Genomic DNA, 23,804 nt, shown 5'->3' on the forward strand with positions numbered 1-23,804 from the left:
TTTTCAGTCATTTTTCCAAAATAAGGGAGAAGATATAGCTGGAAGTACTCCAAGGTCCGGAGTACGAGTATATGTGAGGATGCTGTGAAAATCTGCCAGCCCAGATATTCTCCCAGCACAGCCTCCCATCCTCTCTCACCAGCCCTAAGGAGTTAATCCCACTAAATATGCTTGAGCTCTGTCTGTCCCTTACTGATCATGCAAATTAGCACCTCTGCATTCAAAGGAAAATCAGACAGTGTGCAAATGATTCGCTGCCTTTATTTTTTCAGGTCCTTCCATAACAAAAACTCTCAGACAGCAAGCTTTGGCAAGGTTGCTTAAACAAATAATAGTACAGCTATGTAAAATGGTTTCCGTACTTCGCCAAAGAGGTACAAATGTAATGAAACCTAAGCCTCAAATGTACTTCATATATTTAACTTATTAGCCATTTCACAGAGACAGGTAATCCAGACAACCCACCAAAGTGTTAGCTGGATTTACAGAGAAGGCACAGCCAGCAACGGTGACTTTCCTTTGAAGATCTCACTCCCAGATTTCCCAGCTTGCAGAGCCAAGGGGTGGCCAAGCTGCCTGGTTCGAATGCGACTGATTTAAACTGATCAACTCTTCCACAAGAAATGGTGCAACCAGCAAAAAGAACCAGAATTCACTCCTTGTGCTCCTGACCTGCAATGCTGAACGGCCAGGGAAAATGTTTAAAAAAAAAACAAAAAAACCCACTCTTTTTTTTCTACGTCGCTACAGTAAAGCCGTGCAAAAATCTGCTCGGACTGGACGAGGGACAAGGCTGGCAGAGATGTCTGCACGGCCTCGGGTCTCTTTGGCAAGCCTGGTTTGCATTTGCTGTGTGTGCCCTCCCCATTTTACCCGCTGATTTTAAGAGGCTTCCCAGCAACTTTCATGTGTCCTGGCTCTGCAGCACTGCAGCACCCCAGGTACAGGGTTGTACCTATGGTAGCAACCAGCCTTTTAGAGAAAAAAGCAGAGAAGGAGAAAAAAATACGTTCTTATCTCTCTGACCCCCAATCAGGCCACGCTGATCCTATGTTCTCTTGTGAAGACATCAGGCAGTTGCATCTTTATCTCTTAATACCCGCAATAAGTAGCTCAGCTTTGTTTAGTGGCACCCATTAGAGTCTCTGCAGTTAAAAGGCTGTCAGTGTTTTCACTATAAACCCAGCTAGTCACAAACTTAACATGGCTCCAACATATCTTCCAAGAAGAAATTTGGCCAAAACAAAAGGAGAAGCCGGGGATAATTATTTTTTTCCAAGGACGATGAATCTGAACCTATAGCTTTCCTGCACAGCGAGGTCCCTTGGGAAATCTGCTCCCGGGTCTCAGCTGAAGTTTTCTGGTAAGCACTAGAGAAATCGAAGAGATCCTCTCAGGCTGCAAGCAAGCGGTGGGAGGAAGAGCACTGAATTGCTTTAATATGAAATGTCACATTTAAAATAGATCCTACAAAACCAGAAACTGTAGGCTGGTAAATCCTTCCCTTCTAGAAATACTGTGGGTTTTGGTGGGATTACCACTCAAAATCAGCATGCAGAATCAGGCCTCAAGTACATAAAATATAGAATTTGGTACTTAAATTTAAAAATATTTATAAATAACTTAAGACATTCAGACTCAGAGGCATGTACAGCCAGGTATTTCCCTCTGACATGGAGAACCGCAGGGATCCACATCCAGTGCTATGGATCCCCAACGCAGAAATTTGCTTTACGCTTAATGTAGAAGCAAAGCCTGCCCGTTGCAGGCTCTTTGGAAAGTCTCCCGCACCCCTTTGAGAGCACGTGGAGGACACGTCTAACCCAGCAGAAAGCTTTTGGGAGTATAGATCCATAGCACAGAACGTCACCTGTTCTTCCTCTACATTCACAGCACATGGCAAAACAGCTCCCGGGGAATTCCTCGGCTGCACCTACACCGCGAGGTCAGCCCAGCTAAGCCTGACCACGGGTGATGGCAGCTTTCCTCTGCTCTCACGGTGGAGGTGATCTGCCTCGGCTCAGGGATGGAGTAAAGCGACCGGGGAGAGGAGGGAGCGCTTGAGCTCTGCCCTTGAGCGAAGACAGGCTCAGCTGTTTTGAGCGATCTGCTCTGCAACCCTCTGGCTCAGCTCAAGCGCGGTGAAGGCAGTAGTGATGCAGCCTCATGCCCCTGGGTCCACAGCAGACATCCACCCAGAAGACTTCCCCTGAAGGGAAGCCTTGAATTCATCTCACAACCCGTTCGCTTGTACACCTGGCTTGTACCTGTCGAGCAGACTGCAAAATGAAGGCACGCGAGGGAGGGTTAAGGTCAGAGGTACGTTCGTTTGGATGATTCCTTTCATGTAGTTCAGACCACACGTGTCGCGTGGCAGCCTGAGAGCCGGCCACCCTCCCTGCGGTCACAGGACAGCAGAGCATGGAGGGACCCGCTCCCGGCACGGCGAAGCAGCTCCCCTCAGCGAGCAACCGCTCCAGGGCAGAGCATGCAAACCGTGGCTCCTTTTGGAGACAAGCTGGGTAAGCTGCTTTGGCCACACGGATATTTGTCCACTAGACACGGACTGGGGCAAACCAGTCACACGGGCCGTATGCTCACTGGAGATGTTGAGCTGGATGGCTCTCCAGGCCATCAGCCATGCCCTGAGCAAAAAATGAGCTCTAGATTTCTCTTCTCCCATGGGTTTCATTCAGACCCATTATACTCAGTCTCAGTATATTTTTTTTCCTGTTAAACACCTAAAAAAAAAAAAAAGTTCTTTGGCACTTGTGCGACAATGACACATAGACGTGACGCTCTCCTGTCCTTTGGCTGCTTGCTGGACTCATCTCTAGAGGTCCATATACGCAGAGTCTGTGTCCACCCTCTGGGCCTCTCCAAAGATGAGGAATGCGCAAAGGCCAATGCTGTTAACAGCAGCCACCAGGTTGAAAACAGAAACCCAGGAGCCGGTCGTTTCAATCAGGTAGCCAGCCAAGTACACGCAAATGACCCCTGGGACAGGAGGGAAGAGAAAGAAATGCAAAGGCTCTGGAGCCAGATCCTGCCCGCCTGCAAGGAGAGGACTCCCAGGAAAGGATGAGCCGCAGGAGGGTACCTTACCTAGGAGGGCTCCACCTGTATTCCCAACACCTGTAAAGAAAAGAAATAAATTGCGTATTCAAACCCGCAGACGTGAGTGGCTTCACCCGGGCTCCCACCCGACCCCGGTCTGTGTGCACAGCGAAACGCCTCGCTGATGGCTGGGCTGGCGCTCAGCCTCACCCCCCCCTTGGTGCAGGTAAGCATTTGGCAAATTGAAACGGCATGTTCGTGCAGTGACCTGCCCCCCGCACCGGCAGGTATATCACAGGCAGAACCTGAGGCTACGAATACGGAGTAGCCGTTGCACAGAGCTACTCCCGCTCAAACCTGACTGCTGACGACCGTGTCCCCCCCGTCCCGTCCACGCCGCCTCGCCAGCACCACTGAAACCCCGCAGGGATCCTTACCAAACAGTAAGCCAGCACACGAGGGGGCCAGATCCTGTACGTTTACTGAAGTGCCACTAGTGAGAAACAGAGGGGAAAATGGCTGTTTCAATGGAGCGCGACTGCTTTTTCATCATTTACACAGAGTTTAGTTTGTCAGACAAAAGGAAGGGATCCCAGACGACATGGCAGTGTCAGGAGAGGAGGAAAGAGGCTGAGAGCGAAGCAGCACAGGAGCATACCAGGAGGAAAAGGATTCAGCTCAAAGCGTTCAGAGGGGCCAAAATGCAATTCCCCTCCTGCTTCATCTCCCTAATACCTGCCTGGTCCAACAATGCCCTCCAGTACGCCAAGCCCTTCCCCACGCCAGATGTTCGCTGGGTCAATTCCAACCCAGCGGGCACTGAACTCCACCGGCCTTGCAGGGACCAACGCACGATGCTCAGACCAGCGCCAGTTCTTGCTCTGACAGTCACGACCGAGGCGGCCTCCTCTGAGACCCCGAAATGCCAAGCGTGGGATAAGAGCTAAGGGCCACACGACTGTCCTTATCACGGTCACTACCTGTGGTTAAAGGTCTGAAGTCCAACAGAGGCGGAGGCGAACACTATCGCTTTGCAAAAACTGGAGGTCTGGCCCAGGCACAAAGCGAAAACGCTTGAGACACCGGAGCCAATGACCTGGAAGAAAGGGAAAATTAAATACCACAGCACATTTTTTGTAAAAGAAGAAAGCAACTCCTTTCATGGACAAACTGTTCCCTTTTACAATGGCAAAAGCTCATATACACCAAGTGCTTGTCAAGCCTTTTTTTTCCCCGGTGTCCTGCCTTTCTGTGTCAGAGATCTGTCCCGAGGGATGCGATGCTGCGGAGCAGAGAGGATACGCTGTGCTCTCACCCGGCATTTCTATTTCTGCTCATCCTTGTATTGCTATTTCCTAGTATCTAAGAGGTCATTTGGAGTGACAGCGTAGGGTTGGCCTTTGCCTGTGAAAGAAAACCTCTTCGGAGCACTCACAAATCTCTGTGCTCAATGTCACCGTTGGTCCATGCTCTGTTCCTCGGTCAGGGTTTTCCTCTGGATTTCATTTCCCATACGCACTGACCACCAGTCGATCTGCAAAGCTAGAAAACCTTTCCTCTTTCCACCTATAACCACCAACCCAGCTCCATCAGAGGTCTCATCTGCCGTGCAAGCAGAGCTCAGCAGGCAGCTCAAGTGTCACTCCTGTGGCTTCAGCTCTCTTACCTGCATGAACTTACGAATGGTGATGGTTTTGTACCCTAGAAGAGAAAGGGAGAGTTGCAGTTAAGCGCAGCTCACCAGGTCTCCTTGCTCTCCAGCCGGGAGACCACAGGCTAAGTGGATTTCAGATGGCCAGATTTCATCTCCAGGTGGATATTGCGACTGAGATCAAAGGGAGCCCCAAACACATGGATGGGATTTGGACGCTGGAGTATTTATTCTGCTGTTGTATCAGAACCTCACGTTGTCTATTTGCTGGGTCTTCTCCCTACCAACAAGCCCACCTCCTCCCACCCAGGTCCTCTTTCCACATCACATAAAATAAGAGCTTAGGAAAACCCAAAAGAGCTCTTACCCTGGTTGATTAAATGATCAGACAGAAATCCACTGAACAAGCTTGTTGGAATCGCAACCAGCCAGGGGACTACATTGAACACCCAGCCCTGAAAGGGAGCAAAAATCAAGAGAGGTTTGCTGTCAGAGCTGAGTTTGTTTGCAAATATTTTATTTGATAGTCTGTGATACCTGTAGAAAGGAAAAAAAATGAAGTGATCAGGACTTCTTGCAGGATCTCTACCCCCTTTGCACAGCAATCTCTCAGCTACACCCCGCACCACTCCAAAGTCTGTAAGGTGCCAGGCGCATCAGGGACTGTAGCATTTGTAGGTTTGTTGTCTTTCCTTCTTCCCCGGTGACCCTGCATCCAGGGGAGAGGCAGAAAGCTCTGTCTGCTCTGGGAAAGAGGGATTAAATGGGGCAAAGCTTACTGTTCAGCAAGGTGATGTGGCAGAGAGCCACAGAGCCCTGGAAAGCAAGCTGTAAATTTTACTCTGCCCTGTGGGTCGTCAGTAAAGCTGCTGGCAAAATTTCCAACATCAGCTTCAACCTCATTAGCAGCCTTACTGTGAAGCTGAGGGAACACAGCTGGATTTTCTAATGCCAGGATTAGGTAACATTATGGGTAGCAACATACTTCGGCCTATTTTCAATTAAGCGAGCTTGCTACAGTTGTAATCACAGATGATTACTGGTCATCTGGATTACAGCTGCTCAGAGGCATTTTGGTGCCCAGATCCCACGAGGAGCTGAAATCAGTGCGGGTTGGGCTGGGCTTCATCTCAGCTGGTTGAACCTACCCATCCATCCATCGTCCCCCGCATCTCCCCCTTCGCTCAGAGCCTGTCACCCCATGGAGGCATCCCTCCTTCCTCGCCTGGCTTCAGGAGGCACGGGAGGGCTGAATAATCTTGGGTTTGAATAATCCTGTTTCAGCTGCTCCTGGAAATCGTACTAGGGTCCATCTGCATCTTTCAGTGCCTTTGAAACTTGGGGTCTTGGTCGCTTTTGAAAACGTTACCCCATAGGACTCGTGGGGTAGTATCTCTGATGTCTGTTAACACCAGCTGGGGTTGCTCAGCAAGTCAGTCCCAACACACCGACCCAGCCTTGGCTCATCCCTACGGCCCATCGCCCTGAGCAGCGTGAGCCAAACCCCTCCATCACCTCCATCCAGGTGGGCTGGAGGCAGCTCTTAGGCAGCGAAGGCAGCTCACCTGCAGAAAGGGACTTTGACCAGTAGGTGACATAGGTTTCCCACATTAAGGATTATCGTCCATCCTTTAAAATCAAGCATCCTCAAGCCCCGTTTTATTAAAATGTATGAAGCGCTTATCAGACGCAGGAAGGCTATATAGAGCATGTTACATAAGGGCACCGTGATATAAAGCTTAACAGATGGTAAATTACTGCTGCACAAGCATATTACTCAAGGTGCACAGATCTTGTCACAGCAATATGTTTCCTGGTTTAATACATGATTTTAATACAAGTATCAAGTATGCCATAAAGCGCCTTACACATGTAATATGAAAAGGCATTTGTAAGCAGCTCTGGGAATTATAAAAACCAAACAGAGCCACTGTGGAAAAGATTGTCTGAGTTTCTGAGAACAAGATCAAAATACCCGCTCTCAGCCCAGCTGAGTAATGCCTAGGTTTCTGAAAAATGGGAACATCATTTCTGCTGAGGAGAGGGAAGCTTTTATGGTATTTTTGAAGTACACATTATTAATGGTAATTATCATTTTCACAGGCAGGTCTGAGCTATACAATGTGAGTACAGTTAAAAACCCCGTGAAAACCCAGGAGTGAATGGGTTGATGGCCATTTACAACAGCATAATGTCACGAGCTCTGTGCCATTTGAAAACCATCCTTTCCTCAGCAGAAAAGCAGTCTAAAAATCAAATATAACCTTCTCTTCCCTGCCTGGAAGGTGCCCCAGCTCTGCCTCACTTCAGCATCCCTAAACAAGCAAGTAGCAGCTAGCCTCTGCCTGCCTGGAGGGAGGATGCTTGCTTGCGTCTCCAAATGCGTGTGCGGGGTAACGGCTCCTAACCCCGCAGGGAAGCCTCCCACCTCCTCCCGCCTCCCAGCCTGCTCTCACCGAGTCCCTCTGCCATCACCTTCCTCCCCAGCCAACCCGGCCAGCTGGGCGTTTCGGCCAGCACCCAGCACAACCTCATTTGCACGGAGACCGGCGATGCCTGTGTCTCAGAGTCAACTTACCTTTGACTCAGGGAAAGTTTCCTTAAAGAAAGTTGGCAGCCAGGAGAGGAGAGTGAAAAACGTGCTGGCTGTAGAAAGCTGAGCGACGATGACAGCCCTGAAAATACACAGCGGGGAGGAAATAATCAGGAGCGACAGGTCACACTGGGTGGGAAACGGGCACTCGAGCTACCCAATATTTCAGTTCCTGGTCTATAAATAAATCCCTCACAGCACTACAATTGCTTCCTGAGATTTTTTCATAGATAACTACTCCGTTTGGCTTGCCACTCGCAGCACCGCTCGTTCCTTCGCTGCCCTCACTGCGCGGCGCCCGGGCGGGTGCCTGACGTCAGCCCCTGGGTTTGGGTGAGGTTAATTGCGGCGGCAATCGTGCGAGTGCGTTTCCCACCGGTCCCTTCGAGCGCTGCAAGAGCCTTCCTGCTCCAAGAGGTGTTGTTTGGGGTTTTCTAGGGATTTGTTATCAGCAGATGCTCCATGGTTATGCAAGGCAGGAATGGGCTTGCCGCCCTGCAGCCCCATCGCCCTCCTCCCCATCTTTAAACGGCACTTGGAAGCATGCTTGGATGAGCTTCAGTACCAAATGCAGTCCCCAAAGAAAAAATGGCTATTAAAAGGATGTTTTGCCAGCAATGAGGACACAGCCTGTGCCACGCAGTGCCCCTGAGCAGCACTTCTTAGGAGCCCGTTACAAGCAGCTTCTCTAACAAGACCAGTGGAGAATATCCCTCCGGAGGAGCACACAACCCACACAGGGAACAGACTGCAAAGGAGGAAGATTTGCCAGTAATATTCAAGCCTGACATTCCTCTGGACAAAACATAAACCGCCTTCTGTCAAGCTTACCTTTTTAGTTCTGTACTTATACAGAAGGGATTAGAAAACCTGCTCATATTTCCCAAATATATAAATAAGTGGACAAAATACACATAGGCAGAAGAAATAAGCACAGAGAGGAGAAAAAGCCCTTGGAAGGAGGGCTTGGAAGGAAAGAACCCTTGGAAGAGCGTCCCCAGCCCTGCCGATGCTCGAGGCCACGGCAGGTGCCTACCATATCGGTGCCTTCTTAAACAGCTGCTTCCAGGGAACTTTGGTCTGCTTGGATATCGAGAGGCCTCTCATTAAATAATCTATGGGGATGATGAGTTCTGCAGGGAAGACAACACAGAAAGGAAAGCTCGGATCAGTAATTTTCTGTGCAGCTGGAGGGAGCCCTGGGAGACTGCTATACAACTACCTTTAACCTTTCTAACTCTTTTTTTGGCAACACCAGCATTGGACGCTCATGAAAACACCGTGTTATGTTGACCAAAATTTTTCCACTGCATCCACACACTTCCCCATCCAGCCACCTTCACCCATTTGTTGTATCTCTTGTTATAATTAAACAGAAACCACTTTGGGCAAGGACCAGGTTTGGATTTTGTGCAGCACCAGGCACACCCCAGGCTCCTGATGGGCTGAGCTCCTACATACCACACTCACACTAATAATGCTGTAGCCAGGTGTAATGGTTTGCCCATGTGTGAAATTACTCCCAGGCAGTTATCTGGGAAGAGATATTCCGGATTAACTGGTTTTTAAAAGCTCTATGTGTAGATGCTCTTAGTTTGGAATAAGTATCTTGCCCTGCTTTAGCTTAATCCACTTTGAAGATCATGCTCTGTTTGGTGTTTTCACTGGTGCTTAAGAGTACTGAGGAGTCAGATCAGGCTCTCGACAGCAATATCATCCAGCGTGGGCCTTGAAATAGGAAATCAGCAATGCAAGAGCTCAAAACCTTGTTTCTGGGTTTAGCATCTTGAGTCAGGCACAGTGTGTATTATAGAAGATATCCGAACAAAAGGTCTTTGTGTAAAACCGGGCATGACCTTGGAAACCCAGGGGATTTGCGGAAAATAACCGGGAGGTACCACTCGGGTCCCGCAGCCTCGGGAGCGCCGGCAGCCTGAGGGATGCAGCCGGCTGCACTTACCTTTCTCACTCAGGAGGTACTTGCAGGTGCAGTAAACCCAGAGCAAAGTGAGCAAACCAGAGAAGTAGAACACACTCTCCCAGCCGTACCAGTCCAGGAGGAGAGATCCTGCACCGCCGATCACCAGCGTCCTGCAAGGGAAACCACACTCGGATTTACAGGTCTGGCTCAGAGCGTTTGGACTGCGCGCATCAATGGGAGATGCTCCCCGGGGTGGATGCTGCGTGTCACTAAATGCACTTAAAAGAGCCGTCAGTCGCTGCGTGCCTGCCTGGTCCCCCCATGACTCTGCAGCCTGCCCTGTTCCCTGCGTGGCCTCTCGGGATCCTCACCTGGGGAGGAGAAACCGCTGGGGGACCTCACGCTCGCCTGCCCTGCACTGAAACATGCTCGTCGGGGAAAGAAAATGAGGTTGGTGGTGTGCAGAAGGTATCTCGGAGAATGTACAAATCAGCAAAAGAAATTAGTACACTGGAAAACTAAGTGATTAAACGCAGTAATATTTCTATTTGGCTTTTAAGCAACGCTTGCATTTAGAAAGGAAATTCTCATGGAGACTTGCAGCGGTGGGGAAGTTATATTATCCCCATCTATCAGAGAGGACAGGTGACCAGTCTCAGGCTGACCCTTGCTCTTCCTACTGAATCAGGCTGTTTCCCATAGTAATTAAATGTTGCAAACACTCTTCAAAGTCTGGCTTGAAAAGAAAGAAAGAAAAATACATAAATCCTTGACATGCACGACAGCAACTGCCTGAGGCTTCCTCAGCTGCAGCCGGCGTCCTCAAGGACCCAGGAATCCGCATGTACTTTGAGCTACAAGTTTTGCCTCCAACTATTTAATGGCATTTCATCACGTATGATGTCCGGAGACTGTCACTCGCTGCTCAAAGCCTTTTCAACTTACCCAAACTGCGAGCCAGTCCCCACTGTGCTGTAGGTGAAGGCTCGCTCGCTCTCCCGGACCTTCTGGGACAGCAGGCTGGCCAGGGACGGGAAATACACCCCTGCGAGCAACGGGAGCAAGGCAGGGAGCAGTGAGGCTCCTGTGCCCTCGTGAGCAAACCAAAAGCAAATTTAAAAGATCCAGCAGGAGCTAAACACCAAGACAAAGCAACAAGACCTTTGGTGGATTCAAAACAGGGATATAAAATAAAATAAGTGAATCCATCGCCATGAAAAGTTTGTTTGTGCCTTCTCTGTAATCCCCTGTTTCATCATCACCGCTGCTACTGTACATCCACCAGTGCCAATGCACTTCTCCCCGCGGTCCCCCAGTGCTGCAGCTCGGCAAGAGGGAAGGAAAATCATCCCGAACTATCCAAAAGTTTTGGCAAGGACCAGTTTTCCCCAAGTGCTTTGAAGGAGTTTTAAAATGCAGAAAATCAAACAGGAAAAGTTTTAAAATGCAGAAAATCAAACAGGAACGTTGACAATTTCAGAAGCCAGCAGGCCTTGTCTGGCAGAGAGATTTCTACAGGGGAATGATTTGTCAGTGAATTTCTCTAGAAATGTCACTTTTTTTTTCCCGTGGAAGTTCTGGATGTGGAGGCAGTTTTGAGGCAGAGGATTGCTCGAACACACAGGAGAAGGGTTCATGCGCTGCAAACCACGACTTGCATCTGAATTTACCGCTCACGAGCCCCCCTGCAAGGAAGCCCCTGGGCAGACAGACACACAGACACATGGCCAGGAGAAGGGTCTCACCTTGCAGCAACCCCATGAGGAACCTGGAGGAGGTCATAAAAACGAGATGGGCAGAAGTGATGTGGGTGAGCAGTGGGGTGACGACCGTGAGGAACCCCCAGGCTGATGCCGAGAGGAGGAGGACTTTCTCACCTCCTATTCTGGAAGACAGAAGACACGTTATGAAAAATGAGGGGAGGGCGAAAGGGCAAAGCCCCCCAGCCGAGACTCAAGTGTTCTTCCCAGTTTAGCCTGTTTTTAAGAGCAAGCTTTCCGTCAAACCTGTTCTCTTACAAATGTCTTCAGCCCTCTGGGGAGTAGCTCTGACCTCCTCCCTGCCCTCCTCCGGCTCCCCTGGGGCAGGGAGCAAGCGGCCGGTCACCGGGATTGCTTTCACCGGGACACTGGCCGCCAGCGCTGCCCGTCCAACTCCAGCACACGCCAGCCCCAGAGACACCACTGCTCTGATGCACTCAAGTCTCTGATGGAGGGGAAGCCCAACTGCTGTCACCATTCTGCTTTTCTCAACCAGTGACGGTGTTTTCTCTTCCATCTGCTCTTTTGCATCAGCTCTGCCTGTTAACATTTGGTTTTTTGCAGGCGTTTGCTTGCAAACTATTAAGGAACATAATTAAATAGCATAGTGCACTGCATGGATAATGTACTCCTTTCAGGCATGTGTTCCTCACAAAAGGTTTCATAGGAAAGCCCTCCTCACTAAGAATAAGGTGTCTGGGGAAAGGAACTTGAGCAGATAATTACTCAGATCTTTCCTTACAGCTAGCTGGGGAAGTTGTTTTTTAATTGATATGATAAAATGGAGACACTTGGTTTCCCAAACATGATGGAAACTGTGATGGGGGCTTGCTTGTGAAAAGACTGCATGAGAATATAGGGTGGAAAAACTGGAGGTGCTGAACTGAAAATGAAGATAGACCATGCAAATCAAATAGAAAAAAGCTGTGTTCCTTGCGAAAAGGAAATATTTTCTTCTTGTGGTTAGTGATTGCAGCCACAAACCCTTCCAAATGGCTGTCCAGCACCGCTGGGATTAAACTGGTCGTTAATGGACAAATAACACTCCCGGTGAGCAGCAGCTATGAACTATGCAAAGACCATCAGCATTTATCACTTTTCTAAAATAAAGTCTGCTTTACACCCACTATTTCTTTCATCAGCTTAACATGTAAGCTTGTGGGTTTGCTTTTTTTATTCCAATTACTGAACCAGTGCTAAAAACAACCTCCATCAGAAAAATTATGCTGGTATAAAAGTGCTGTTATAAAATTATGCTGGTATAAAAGTTTTTTCACTGTTTCCAGGTGAAAAAAAACCTATGTTGGTCTAAGTGTCCATTAACAAGACACTTGTTAGATCTCTCCCGGCAGTTCTGTGCAGGAAGTGTGGAGGCAGTACTGGTCGTGTAGACACTGCCTGTGTTTGCTGGGGATTTTGCCTGCGCAAAGACCTTCAGTGCATGCCATCCTATAAGCCCAGCAGCAATTTCAAGATGCAGGAATCTAATCGGACAGTCAAAACTACACGTGTCCTTTCTGAATCAGAGCTATAGGCCCTGAGTGAGGCTGATGGAGAGACCTTGCCTGCTTTCAGAGCAACCTGCAGTGCCCCATAAAGCTTCTCCCCATGGACACGCTTCACCCTCCCACCCCATCACTGTCCCAGGGTGCAAATTGCGCAGCCGCTGTCGAGACTTGAACTGAGAGGTCAAAACCAAGCTAAGCGTCATTGGAAAAGCCCGAGCAGAGGAAAACATGAGAATAATTTCCAGTACTGATCACTGATATGTCCTCCGATAATCTGTGTCAAGCAGTAGCCCCAGAAGAAGCTGCTGAGCACTATGCCGGACTGCTTCTTGTCCCAGTCGAAGTGGGTGCTCAGGGCGACGGCGCAGATGGGCACGGTGACGCGGGCACAGTACAGCAGGCACGTCCCCAGCAGCAACATCACCGTCCAGACGCGGGACTCGGGCCTGCAAGGATGGAGAGGGACATGGGGAAAGGGTAGATGGAATGGTCTGCCTCGTAGATCCGTGCACAGCGAGGACTTACGGGTCAGACTGGTTTGCTTGAAAGCCGTAAGGAGTCTGTCTTGACAAAACAAAGGTGAGCGCAATCCCCCTGCGGCACAGTGGTTCTGACACAGAGCGTATCGCACCTGCTGACTTTTATGAATGATGCTGACTGTCATCCCAAACATTATTTGACCCCAGCAGCAAAATAATGTCTGTCTGCAGGCTGCAAGGTGGAACAGGCTGCTCGGACAACATTGACTGCAATGTTGACTGGAAATAGAGGGAAAGACAGGGGAGAAACCTGGTTCATTTGCTTTTTTCCCCAAACAAAAGCTTTAGAAACTGTTCTTTAAAAGATAAGGATAACAAAGGAAAGGTCAGTGCATGAGGTTGGACGCATCTGCATGAGACACAGCCTCTGGGTAGCACACATTTGTTATTTGGCATTCCTACCCCTTCCCGGGGCGGGGGGTTACCCTTCCTAAATCGGAGGGAGATGGAGGAATTCTTTACTGAGAGACAAGACATGATGGGGCTGAATAGCCCAGAGAGAGCAGCGAGATAATCCAGCCTGGCCTGATAAGAAGTTTAAGATAATATGAGTAATAATAATATGCTAACAGAATATATTTTTTGGAACACAAGTACTCAGCCCCAAGAAAAGTGCTCCTGCAGAAGATACAGGCTGGAAATAAGCGGGAAAGCAATTTTCTCCTGCTCCAGGTCAGCAATGTGCTTCTGGAGCAGAGACCCACACTTTGCTGCAAACTTCAGGCCCCAGGTGTGGGTGAACTCCGCTGCCTTCCCATCAGTCTGGGTCCCCCTTTGCCCACAAAATACAGAATTAAAAGCTTAGTAAGAACACTCACTACTTGTATTTGGTTATTTTTACGCCCAGAGGCCAGAGCACAAAGCAGTGAGCAAACAGACTCTCTCTGCTCCAGAGATGACTGGGGAATTCACTGTACCGGGGCATTAACCTCTGTGCTTTCCACCCTACTAAACATACCCCGCTTCTGCGCGGGAAACAACCTGGGTCACTTTTTATATTGAAATGAGCATTTATTTCTCTGTACTGGAATTATGATAAATGTAGGTTAATCCCACACAGCACAAGACCATTTATAAATGTGTCAAACGGCCGTCACGGAGGGAGGCAAAGGAACAATGAAAAGTAAAACACACCGGGCAGCTGTGCCCGCTGGTGAATTTATTGCTCTTTCCCGACGAGGCAGATAAGCAGCTCGGTGCCAACCTCTGGCAGGAGGAACTGGAAGTGTTTCAACTGGTGCTTTAAAGGTTGGAACCATCTTTACTGTGCACACATACAAACGTACAAAATAACACAGGAACTAGAAAACCTCACATATCTTTGCTGGAAGAATAAGTAACCAAGGGTTGACCTGCCTCAGCCCTTTGAACTGGCTCATAAATGCTCCCTGAGTCCCTCCTGGTCTTATACCAAGAGGAAGATATGCAGCAATCATATCTTAATTTGCTGCAAAACCAGAAGTGATTTGTTTTTTTAATCAGACAGCTCCGGGAGCAGTGGGGCAAAGTAGGTAGCTTTTTTTTTTAGTGAAGTAGGTAGGTCACTGACTTCAGCTTGCTATGACAAAGCACAGCAAAACCAAAGGCTCTGAACACCAAGTGTCCAGGTCAGACCAACCCCAGCGGGACGATACAGGCAGGTGTTTTGGGGTATAAATCCCCCCCAGGAGGCAGAGGGCAGGTGGGGGGTAACCGGTGATGGAAAATGATATGGAGAGCCCTCAGAGGGGTGCCTCAAGATGATCCGGGATCAGATGCATGCAGGTATAAGCGACCAACCCGAGCCTGCCTAACCTCTGCTTCTGCACCTGCAGAAATGGGCTGTTGCCAGTCCGGGGCCATAATGTCTCCCGTTATCTACAGCAGCATGGCGCTGATTAATCTGAGCTATTGAACCTGCAACAATTGAGGTGACCGAGTAAAACACAGCAGCCTGCGATGTGCGTAGGTATTTCCTATTATTTAGCCACCGAGACAGTTTTCTAAATTGTGCTTTTCCCCCCGAAGCAAAGGGAGACCTTTATGAGCTTTCTCACTGTCTGGAGCGGGGCTGCGCTCTGCCTCTTCTCCCCACAGTTATTCTGATGAGCGCAGCAGCATTTTAATGGGATATTAGATCGACTGTTCTTCCTTGGCCCTAAAGCCTATATGGCTGTACAAGGTGTAAGATGGAGAGAGAAGGACCTGTGCAGCTCAATTAGTCTTTACTCTGCTTCTCTTCATAATACTGCCAAGGTCTGCAACCGGGAAAAGCAAAACCCACGCGCAGCAATGCTGGTGTCCAAGGCAGGTGCTGGCAGGGGGGAGCACAGGTTGGTGCTAACGGATTGAACTCAAAAAAGCAACGAGCAGGCTGCAGAGCAGCTCTGGCTTCAGGGCAGAGGGGCAGGAGGGGATGCTGTGAGATTCCAGCCTTTTTTCTCACCCCGACGAGGCGGACAGAGTCACCCAAGCCCCCGGCCCCTGCACTGGGGGCACGCAAGGGGATTTGGGGGTGGTGGAGGGAGGCAGCCAGGCCAGCAGTGCTGGGCTATGCAGGCAACAAGTCCAGCCTGCCCGAGAGCAGGGCACAAAGTGCCACGTGGCTCCCTGCAAAAGCAAGACACCATTCAAAGCGCAGCTCAGATCCAGCAGCGGGAAGGGATTGCCAAGCAGAGACGTTCTCCCGACAAGCCTCCTCCCCAGCTGATGTTTTGACAAAACTCCAGTGAATTATTTTCTCTTTACTTTTATTATTTTTCAAAGCACTAAGTAAGTCTCTGGGTATATGACACAGTCTCAATGCTCTCTTTGATTACTACTCCATTCTATACATTTATATTCTTTTCCTGTATGTTTAAATGCATCGGTAGAGACTTATGCTCAAAACAAGTGGGGAGTATAAAGACGGCTTCAGACTAACACTCGCTCCATAGGTAGCATATCCAGCTAGGAAAATCCACTCAAATAATATGAGTGTCAAATGTAATCACTAGCTGCCCACACCCACCTGCAAGCATGGCAAGAATTATTTCTCTGCAAGGACAATGATGTGCTTGCACCAGGGGAAAGAGCTTTGTAAATGCATTTTCTCCTAATTATAGTTATCACAGAGGCTGCCGATGAGTCAATGTTCTGCTCAGTGCAAAACAACAACAGCAAAGGTTACAGGAGAAACCTCGACTAGCACAAAGGGGAAACATTAAAACTCTCCTTCAAAAGCTAAGGAATAATAACAAATCAAACAACAGTTCTTGCAGGTGACACCAGCCATCCGAGAAGCAGACCTTTACCAGTGTTAACAAATTAAATCTAGTGGCTTCCCTGATGAGGGAGGTAGAGAGAATCTGTGCTGGGGATAACCAAACTGAGTCAGAGTAAAGCACATCTAAACCTGAGGAAGTCACAGCCGTTGGTGTCATCGGTGTCACCGTGCCCGTCTCACCGGCCACACGAAGAGACCGAGCATCTCCCCACAACCCTGTGCCGGTCCTGGCCCACCCTCAGCTACACGGGGCAGCAGCCTCTGCGAGGACGGGCAGCCACCTCCAGACCATCGGCAGGTGAATCACCGGAACTTGTCTGGAGCCACCTAATTGACTTAATTGGGTGCTGCGTGACGGCGGCGGCTTCTCGCTGCCCAGCCTGTGCTCTCCTGACCCGTCATGCCTTTCTGCTTAACAAGAGACAGGCACTGCAGGTGCATCCCCTTCTGCATGTCACCGAGACCTTCTTTACCGGGTGAAGCAGCCATGCAGCTAGAAAACACTTCCTATTTTATAAACCTCCAACCACCACCCGGACAGACTATAATTAGCTGGAGCCCTAATGACTCTTCCTGGGTGGCTTTTTGTACAGCAGCAGCCCTATATTTGAGCAGCCCTGCCTGATGTCCCTTGGTTCTCCTCCTCCAGACGCAGCCCTGGGCGCTGGGTGGTCACAGCTTTGCTTTGAAGCATCTGGGACCCAGCTCCCACCAACCAAACAGGTCCCCTGCTTAGGGCACAGTGGTTAAGGTTGATTTTTAAGGATGCCCGAGAGCCCCAAAGGGGCAAAACCAAGCCGAGTCGTCCTGCGGTGGAAGAAGGGCCAGCAGCATAGGGTATCTTTATTTGCAGTGTGTTTTCCTGCTGGAGGAATTTCTCTGGTAGATGCCACAGAGCAAATATTTACTCAACTTTATTTCTCTTGACTTGCCTCCCTCCTTTCCCCCAGTCTGCAGGTCTGTCTATTTGCAGACACTGCAGGTCACTGTTAAAATGGACTTGCTGGGGTTTAGGCTATCAATTAGATTACAGTTTAGCACCTCCTTCGAGGCACGGGTCTGGACTGTCAGGTATTTTCAGGTGGTAAGAGAGCTGTGTTAGACAGCAAGACTACGAACAGTCTGTCCCAGCAACAGCTCTTGGCCAGAAGCCGTCTCCGAGGTTTGTGGGTGTTTTCCATAACTGGAATTGGAAGTGGGAGAAGAAGCGGGAGCTGCAGCTCCCAATCTGCATCAGAGCTGCACCGTGGCCAAGGTGGGTGCAGGTATCATCGTCGGGGCATACCACCCACCCCCAGGGCATCTCTGCCTCTATTCTCTTCTGTAAAAAGGGTCTAAAAATAGCTCTGTGGGAGATGCACGGAGGGTACATCAGCTGGAGCCACCTCCAATGCCCCAGCCCCCTTGCTCGTCCCAGCAGCGGACATTCACCCGTCCCTGCAAGAACCCCAGGACGAGCAGGATGGGGATGAGCCCCTGTGGTGTTTCCGAGCTCCCAGCCATGCTGGCGGGCCACCAGCTCCAAACCAAGGGCACCCAGCAGCCCAGGCATGGGGCCACCTCCCAGGGGAACGTCCCCAGCCGGGCAGCCGGTGCCTGCGGTCCCCCCACGCCTGCTCACCTGCCACACCACAGCCTGGGGAAGTTCTCCCCGTGACCCATTCCCAGCCCCATAGGAGCATCCCCCTTCGAAAACCTCTTTTCCAGCTTACCTGCCTATGGCTTTAATTTACAGTAATCTCCAACACAACCACGGCCTGACTGATGTGGTGTAAGCACAGCGGTCGTGCAGACACTCCTGTGCGAGGAGATAATGCCCAGGTAGTTATTTTTAACCTGGTTTGACAGTCCTCTCACTTCTCTTTGTTTTTCTCAACAACAATTTCTCCTTCCCTTGAAAAATCTAACATGCTTGTCAAGAGAGAGAGATTTTTTTTTCCTCTCCATGAGTTGATTTTGTCATGCTGCAGACTGGCTCCAAGCTAATGATTTGTCGCTGTCAAAAGTAGCTTTGGGGTTTAGAGGAGGGGTTTTTTTCCAATCCACCAGCTAACAGCCAACGAGAGCAGCACAGAGGACACAGAGCTTTTTTTCCTGGGAAAGCTGCTGGTTTCCTGTCCGCCTCCTGTGCACAAACTCCCTCCGCAGAGCCGCAGATGGCAACAAAGTGGTGTTCAGCAAGCGCGGCTCTGGGTTTATTCCCTCTCTTCATTTCTTGCTTTCGGCAAAAGCAAAGATGAAATTAGATTTCAGCAGCTCGTATGAGCTGGAAATAGTTGTTAAGTCCAGGTGGAGGTGGTGGGAAAACGTAATAATGAAGCGCACACATGCTTTGCACACTGATCTAAGGGCACACATGGATCAGCCAGGAATGAAACGCATGTCTTGCTTACATTTTCCACGTGAAAAAAGTTCTCAGCAAGGGCATGATTAAAACCAGGGTGAGGAACTTGTACAATTAAAAAAAACCCCCAACCACCAAAAAAAAATACGCAACTAAAACTGCAACGTTGACAAAAGATCAGGGCACAGAACTCAGAAAAACAATGTGACCGTTGGCTCTGGTCAAAGAGTGCGGTCAGGAGACTGGCAACCAGCTTGTGGCTGGTGACACAACTCCTTTTATCTCTGGAGCTTAAAGAAACTGCTATAATAATCCCTTGTCTTCAGGTATAGCCAGAGGCTGGGAGATGCAGAGTGGTTTGCTTCCCAGGACACACTGACTTTTCCATGTTGTATTTCTCTCCTGGAGGCACCATCCAAAATGTGATCCCCATGTCTACTGCTGGATCTGCCCATGGCTTTGTGTGCAACCTTCAGCAACAGATTTCTCTTCTCAGCGCTTCAGTCTTCCCCCCATTAAACCAGAGATGCTAAAACACATCTACTGCCTGAGGAGTCCTGCTTTGGCATGGTAAGATCTCCATAAAAAAGTGCTATCTAAATGTCCAGACGTGCTACATAAACGCAAGGGCTTTTTCAAGCCCCAAACAGAAATCCCCCAGTGTTGTTCTTGGAAGAGGAAGAGGCGATGTGTGATAACGGAGCCATTGGAAACCTGCAGAAAAGTTTGGGAAAGGCAGCCAGAGAGGCAGGGTAAAACGTAGGGCAAGAACAGTGGAAGAGGAAGGAAAAGCCAGCTGAAAAAAGGGAGGACAAAAGAAGAAGCAGCATGAACAAAGATGGAAAAATAAACCTGCCAAGATAACTGTTTATCTCTCCTTGCACTGACGGTGCAGACAGATCTTGGAAGGCTGCCTGGCATGTCTTCTGTTGGAGCATGAAAGGAGAACCCATGTCACTTCCCCCACTTGATAAAACCTTGCCTCCATGGCAATAACTCATTATTTGGAAATGGTGAGAGCTATTTATTTGCATATGCTCTTCGAAAACTGTCCACCAAATTGACTTTAAACCATCCAATGAGGTATTTGATACAACTCGACCAACCTGCTCGCATGACCTGGCAGATCGCTCCCCCTCTCTGCTCCCCCCTTCCCGTTCCCACCCTCCGCCTGCCCTGTTTACTTTAGACCATAAAGCCTCCGTAAAGCCGCCCCAAACAAGGGCTGCGACCACAAGTGTGTGCCTACGCCAAACAGGGAGGTGACTTCTGCTTCTGTGAATTACTGCAATATAGATAACGATGCGATGGGAGTTATGGTTATCCTACTGCTCCTTTGCATTAACCAGATTCTTTCAATTACTAGCAGCACTTAAGATGGTTGGAATCACTTCAAATTACATCTGTCTTGATAAATAAATCATCTCTTCTGTTTTGGAAAGTGTTATCCATGGTTTGCATTTTTTGAAGAGATTTGGGAAACTGGAGGGTTCGTTCTGAGCAAATGTATTTAATTTTTTCTATAGGAAAAACACCTAAACGGAAACTTTGTTTCATGAACATTTGGCACGGGGTTCTTTCTCTCCCACCACTCCCATTTCACAAAGACTTAGGGAAAAGTTAGAAAGGGGGAGACAGAGAAGGAATTTTTCTAAGTGCTTTTGGGGGAAAGAATCTTCAAATTTTAAGCAACCCTAGTGCCAAAGGTCTGCTTTTGAGACCTACCCCCTTACTCTTGAGATAAGTGTGAATTTGATTAGACTTCCAGGTCTCTGACTGCAGGAAAAATCTCCCTCGGGACGGCAGTTTAAAGCCGGCTATCGGCCTGCTGCCACTGCAGGAAGCGATTGATGATAAATCTCAACTTATCCACCGGCTAATTGCTGCTGGAAGGGGCAATTCCTCCCCTTGGCCACACGTTCCTGCGCATTGGCACCGATGTCACCTGCCCCCGTGGCTGGCCTTCCGCTCTTCTGCCCGGGCGAGCTGGCCACGGGGTCACGCCGGCCCCGAAGGCGAAGGGGAGCAGGAAGCCCACGGGACAGGCCACCGCGATGGCAGCCAGGCATTAGTTTCTCTTCACGGCAGCGTTAAACCGAACCAAATTTCAAAAGCACAGGGGCAACGCGGTGGAGTCCAGGGGCTCCCAGTTTGGAAAAGCCTCTGACCATCGCTTCTAGCTGCCACACGGCACTTCCGAATCATCATCTCACCCCCCTCAGCTGGGAGAAGCGGCAGATCCTGAGGTCGGGGTGCTGGATGACTTTCAGAGCCCAGCAGCGCTGCCCCAGGTATCCCAGCTCAGTCCCTGGGTCGTAGCCTCTGCTCCAAACACAAGAGCACCCTGTGCTTGCGTATGCTCCTACTGTTAAAGGCGGACAGCTTGGGCTTAACAGTGTTTTTAACTATTTTCGTGACTTAACACGAAGAACAGTTCGTGCTGTCTAGCTGCTGCCCAGCTACTATTCCAGACTTTATCTTAATTAATTACGATCACCAGTACGAACATCCCTGCCGGAACGCTTCGATAAGAACCTCACAGTGGTGTCAAGGGCATGTTTAAATAACTGACTGCAGGCCAGAAATAAGCTCAAGAGCCTTTTTTCCCCCTGTGTTTCACAGTAATTCCGTACCTTCCGCCTTTCCTCTACCGTCTCTGCTGGAGCCCGGCGCAGCGAGACAGCGGGGGCTGCCCCGGGCGGCGGGACCGTGTCCCCCGGTGCCGTCCTCCGGCACCCCCGGAGGGCGGCATCGGGGCCGGGGAGAGGAGGGTCTCGGCGGGGCGGCATCCCGGCCGCTGTCCCGGCGGGGAGCACCGGGCACCTCCCGAAACCGCCCCTCCGGGGGAACGGTGCGGGCTGCCTGACCCCCTCCATCCCGAAGCTGCATCTTCTCCAGGAGCAGCATCAGGAGGCGGCGGGAGGGGGGGCCCGGCTGAGCTTGCCCGAGGCTGCGGGGAGGGCCCGGGGCCGGGAGGGGACCGGCCGGGGGATGCGGGGCGGGGGGGGGGTCCCGGGCGAGAGCCGCAAGCAGGGGAGCCGCTTTCCCGGGAGCGGGTCCAGCCTTACCTGGACCAGTACGGGTCCCCGCCGCTATCCCTCCTCATGCCGTCCTGCTGCGCGGCCCGGGGGCCGTGCTCGGCGCTGCACACCGGCACATTCCTGCCGCCGCCACCCGCGGCCATGCGGGCAGCGCCTTCCGCCTCCGCCGGCTTCACATCGCGGCGGCCGCCGGCTCCCTCCCCCCGCCGAGCCGCGGCCACGTGTCAGCGCCTCCCGCCGCCCCGTTCCGGGAAGTCCCGCCGCCCGCGCCGCTCCCCGGGGCCGCCCGCACAGCGGCCGGCGCGGGCGGGGTCCCGCTCCCGCTCCCCGGTCCCGGGGCAGCCTCGAACCCGCGGCAGCCGGAGGGTGCACGGGCGGGGAAGGAGCCCGGGCCAGGCCGGGGCGGGGGGGGGGGCGGGGGGTAGGGCCGCGTTTTCCCCATCCATCACCCACGAGCTGGTGGGGTTTTTTTCTCTTTTTCTGTTTTTTCTCCTCCTCCGGTAAATACTTCCAGCCCCATCAGCAAAATGGAGCGGGGTTACCAGAGGGGACGAAGCACGGCCGCTCCTTCCCCTCCGATACCTGGAAAGAGCAACATTACGTGCGCTGTCGGTGAGATGGCCCCCTGCCCCTCCAGCTTTCATAGGTTTGCCAGCAGGAAAGTCTCTGCTTTTTAAGGATTAGAACTGAATATGATATTCCCATCCAAAGAATTTAAGGAAAAAATAAATAGGAATCAGTATTGTTACAGCTTAGTTTAACTCTGTTGGATATAACTGTTGCCTTGCTGTAAGTATGAGAGAGATCATCAGGCTCCTTTATGGAAACAGATAATGACAATGATGGTTATCTCAGTCCAAAGCATGAGGACTGACTCACTTCAGGAATATGAATGAGCAGGCAGAAGAGCTTTGTGAAGACATCGTTTGGGTGATTCTGTGACCGATAGCAGCTTGGATGCAGGCACGGCAAAACTTCAGGTCAGCAACGGATGGAGGAGCTCCCGCACAGCCTGACCAAGGTCGTACATGGCCCTTGGGAAAAGTACCAGAGCTTCTGGGCTGCACCAAAAAGTACGGGGCAGGCATCTCCCGCCTGCTACTCCTGCAGCCAGCAGCCTGTAAATGCTCATTAAAATTAAGCCTGTAGCAGACCAACGTTTAGCTAACTCACCCATCCTTCTCCTAACAGGAATACTTTGCAGGTCCCTGAAGAGCAGTTAGCTACTTAAATCAAGAGGGTAACAGTAGTATTGAGCTAAACCTTAGAGAGTTAAATAGCAAAAGGTTCCTCCCATGCTATAGAGACAGCTCCAGAAGAACGAGATCACCAGGGCTGACAAAAGAAAAAAAAACCCATAAAATCATACTTTGTCCTTTGCTTCAGCATTTCTTCCTCAGAGGAAAGAGATCTCCCCCAAAAGGCCTGTGGCATAGTCACACGTGGTCACATAGACCTGCTACCAACAGAGAAAACAAATACAACAAGCTTTGGTACAAGCGGAAACTGAGGGGAACCATGTGTAGTAACCACAGGGCTTAGCCTTCATCCAGTTGTAGGCTTTCCTCCCTTTATTTGGACAGGAAACTGGAAACTATAAAGAATTTTTATTCACTCTGCTACTGTGCCCATTTCCAGAAGAGGGAGCCAAGTCACGGTAAAATGCAGCCAAAAATCAAAACCATTGTTCAATATGGTTTTTTTTAAATAGTGTATATGTTTGGAGTTAAGTTAATTCAAGGCAGAAGGGGAAATGAGTGCTGATGTAACTAAAGAAGTGAAATGCATATAATGAGCTCAGGAAAGAACTGAAGAAGTCTTGGGCATGCTACAGTAATCACAGATACAGAATAGTTATGAACTCATACACGTGTATGAGTTAATACAAGTCTCACTGCTGTGGGATGCAAGCACCTCCAACACAGACACTGCAATATTGGCTACTAACTTACTAAAATGATGATTCAATTTGGAAATTAAGCACGTCGCACAAAGTTTTCTTTATTTGTTGTACTCTTCAGTTCCTCTCCTTGTATTGCTCAGCATCACCTCTTCAATGAACAGCTTCTTTGACCAATTTGCTTCTCATGTAAGAAGCTCGTTTCACTGTCAAAAATAGCTGCAGTTAAAAAAAGTGTTTGTGTAA

General features: G+C 50.1%; 1 protein-coding gene across 2 annotated transcripts; it reads right to left on the bottom strand.

Annotated features, from left to right (window-relative positions):
• Nucleotides 1–250: 250 nt before the first annotated feature.
• On the bottom strand, nt 251–22,054 carry SLC17A9 (solute carrier family 17 member 9). Of its 2 annotated transcripts, XM_072878756.1 has the most exons (14): nt 21,686–22,054; nt 12,739–12,936; nt 10,968–11,107; nt 10,168–10,267; nt 9,594–9,650; nt 9,262–9,392; nt 8,338–8,434; nt 7,287–7,383; nt 5,076–5,163; nt 4,724–4,758; nt 4,038–4,153; nt 3,495–3,550; nt 3,106–3,135; nt 251–2,997 (listed from the first exon to the last, which is right to left on the bottom strand). In XM_072878756.1, the coding sequence occupies exons 1-14, from the start codon at nt 21,799–21,801 to the stop codon at nt 2,834–2,836; spliced, it is 1,425 nt and encodes a 474-aa protein (XP_072734857.1). In that variant the 5' UTR covers nt 21,802–22,054; the 3' UTR covers nt 251–2,833. The 2 variants fall into 2 exon arrangements, with proteins under 2 accessions (XP_072734857.1, XP_072734858.1); XM_072878757.1 differs by lacking the exon at nt 9,594–9,650.
• Nucleotides 22,055–23,804: the final 1,750 nt, after the last annotated feature.

This window comes from Ciconia boyciana, chromosome 14, assembly GCF_034638445.1.
Source record: "Ciconia boyciana chromosome 14, ASM3463844v1, whole genome shotgun sequence".
Classification (NCBI taxonomy): Eukaryota; Metazoa; Chordata; class Aves; order Ciconiiformes; family Ciconiidae; genus Ciconia; species Ciconia boyciana.

Coding starts and splice junctions, on each gene's coding strand:
- SLC17A9 (XM_072878756.1), bottom strand. CDS start 21,801: ATGGCCGCGGGTGGCGGCGGCAGGAATGTGCCGGTGTGCAGCGCCGAG. Junction 9,651..10,167: donor GGGACTGGCTCGCAGTTTGG/GTAAGTTGAAAA, acceptor TTCCCCGACGAG/CATGTTTCAGTGCAGGGCAG. Junction 9,393..9,593: donor CAGCGGTTTCTCCTCCCCAG/GTGAGGATCCCG, acceptor TTTCCCTTGCAG/GACGCTGGTGATCGGCGGTG.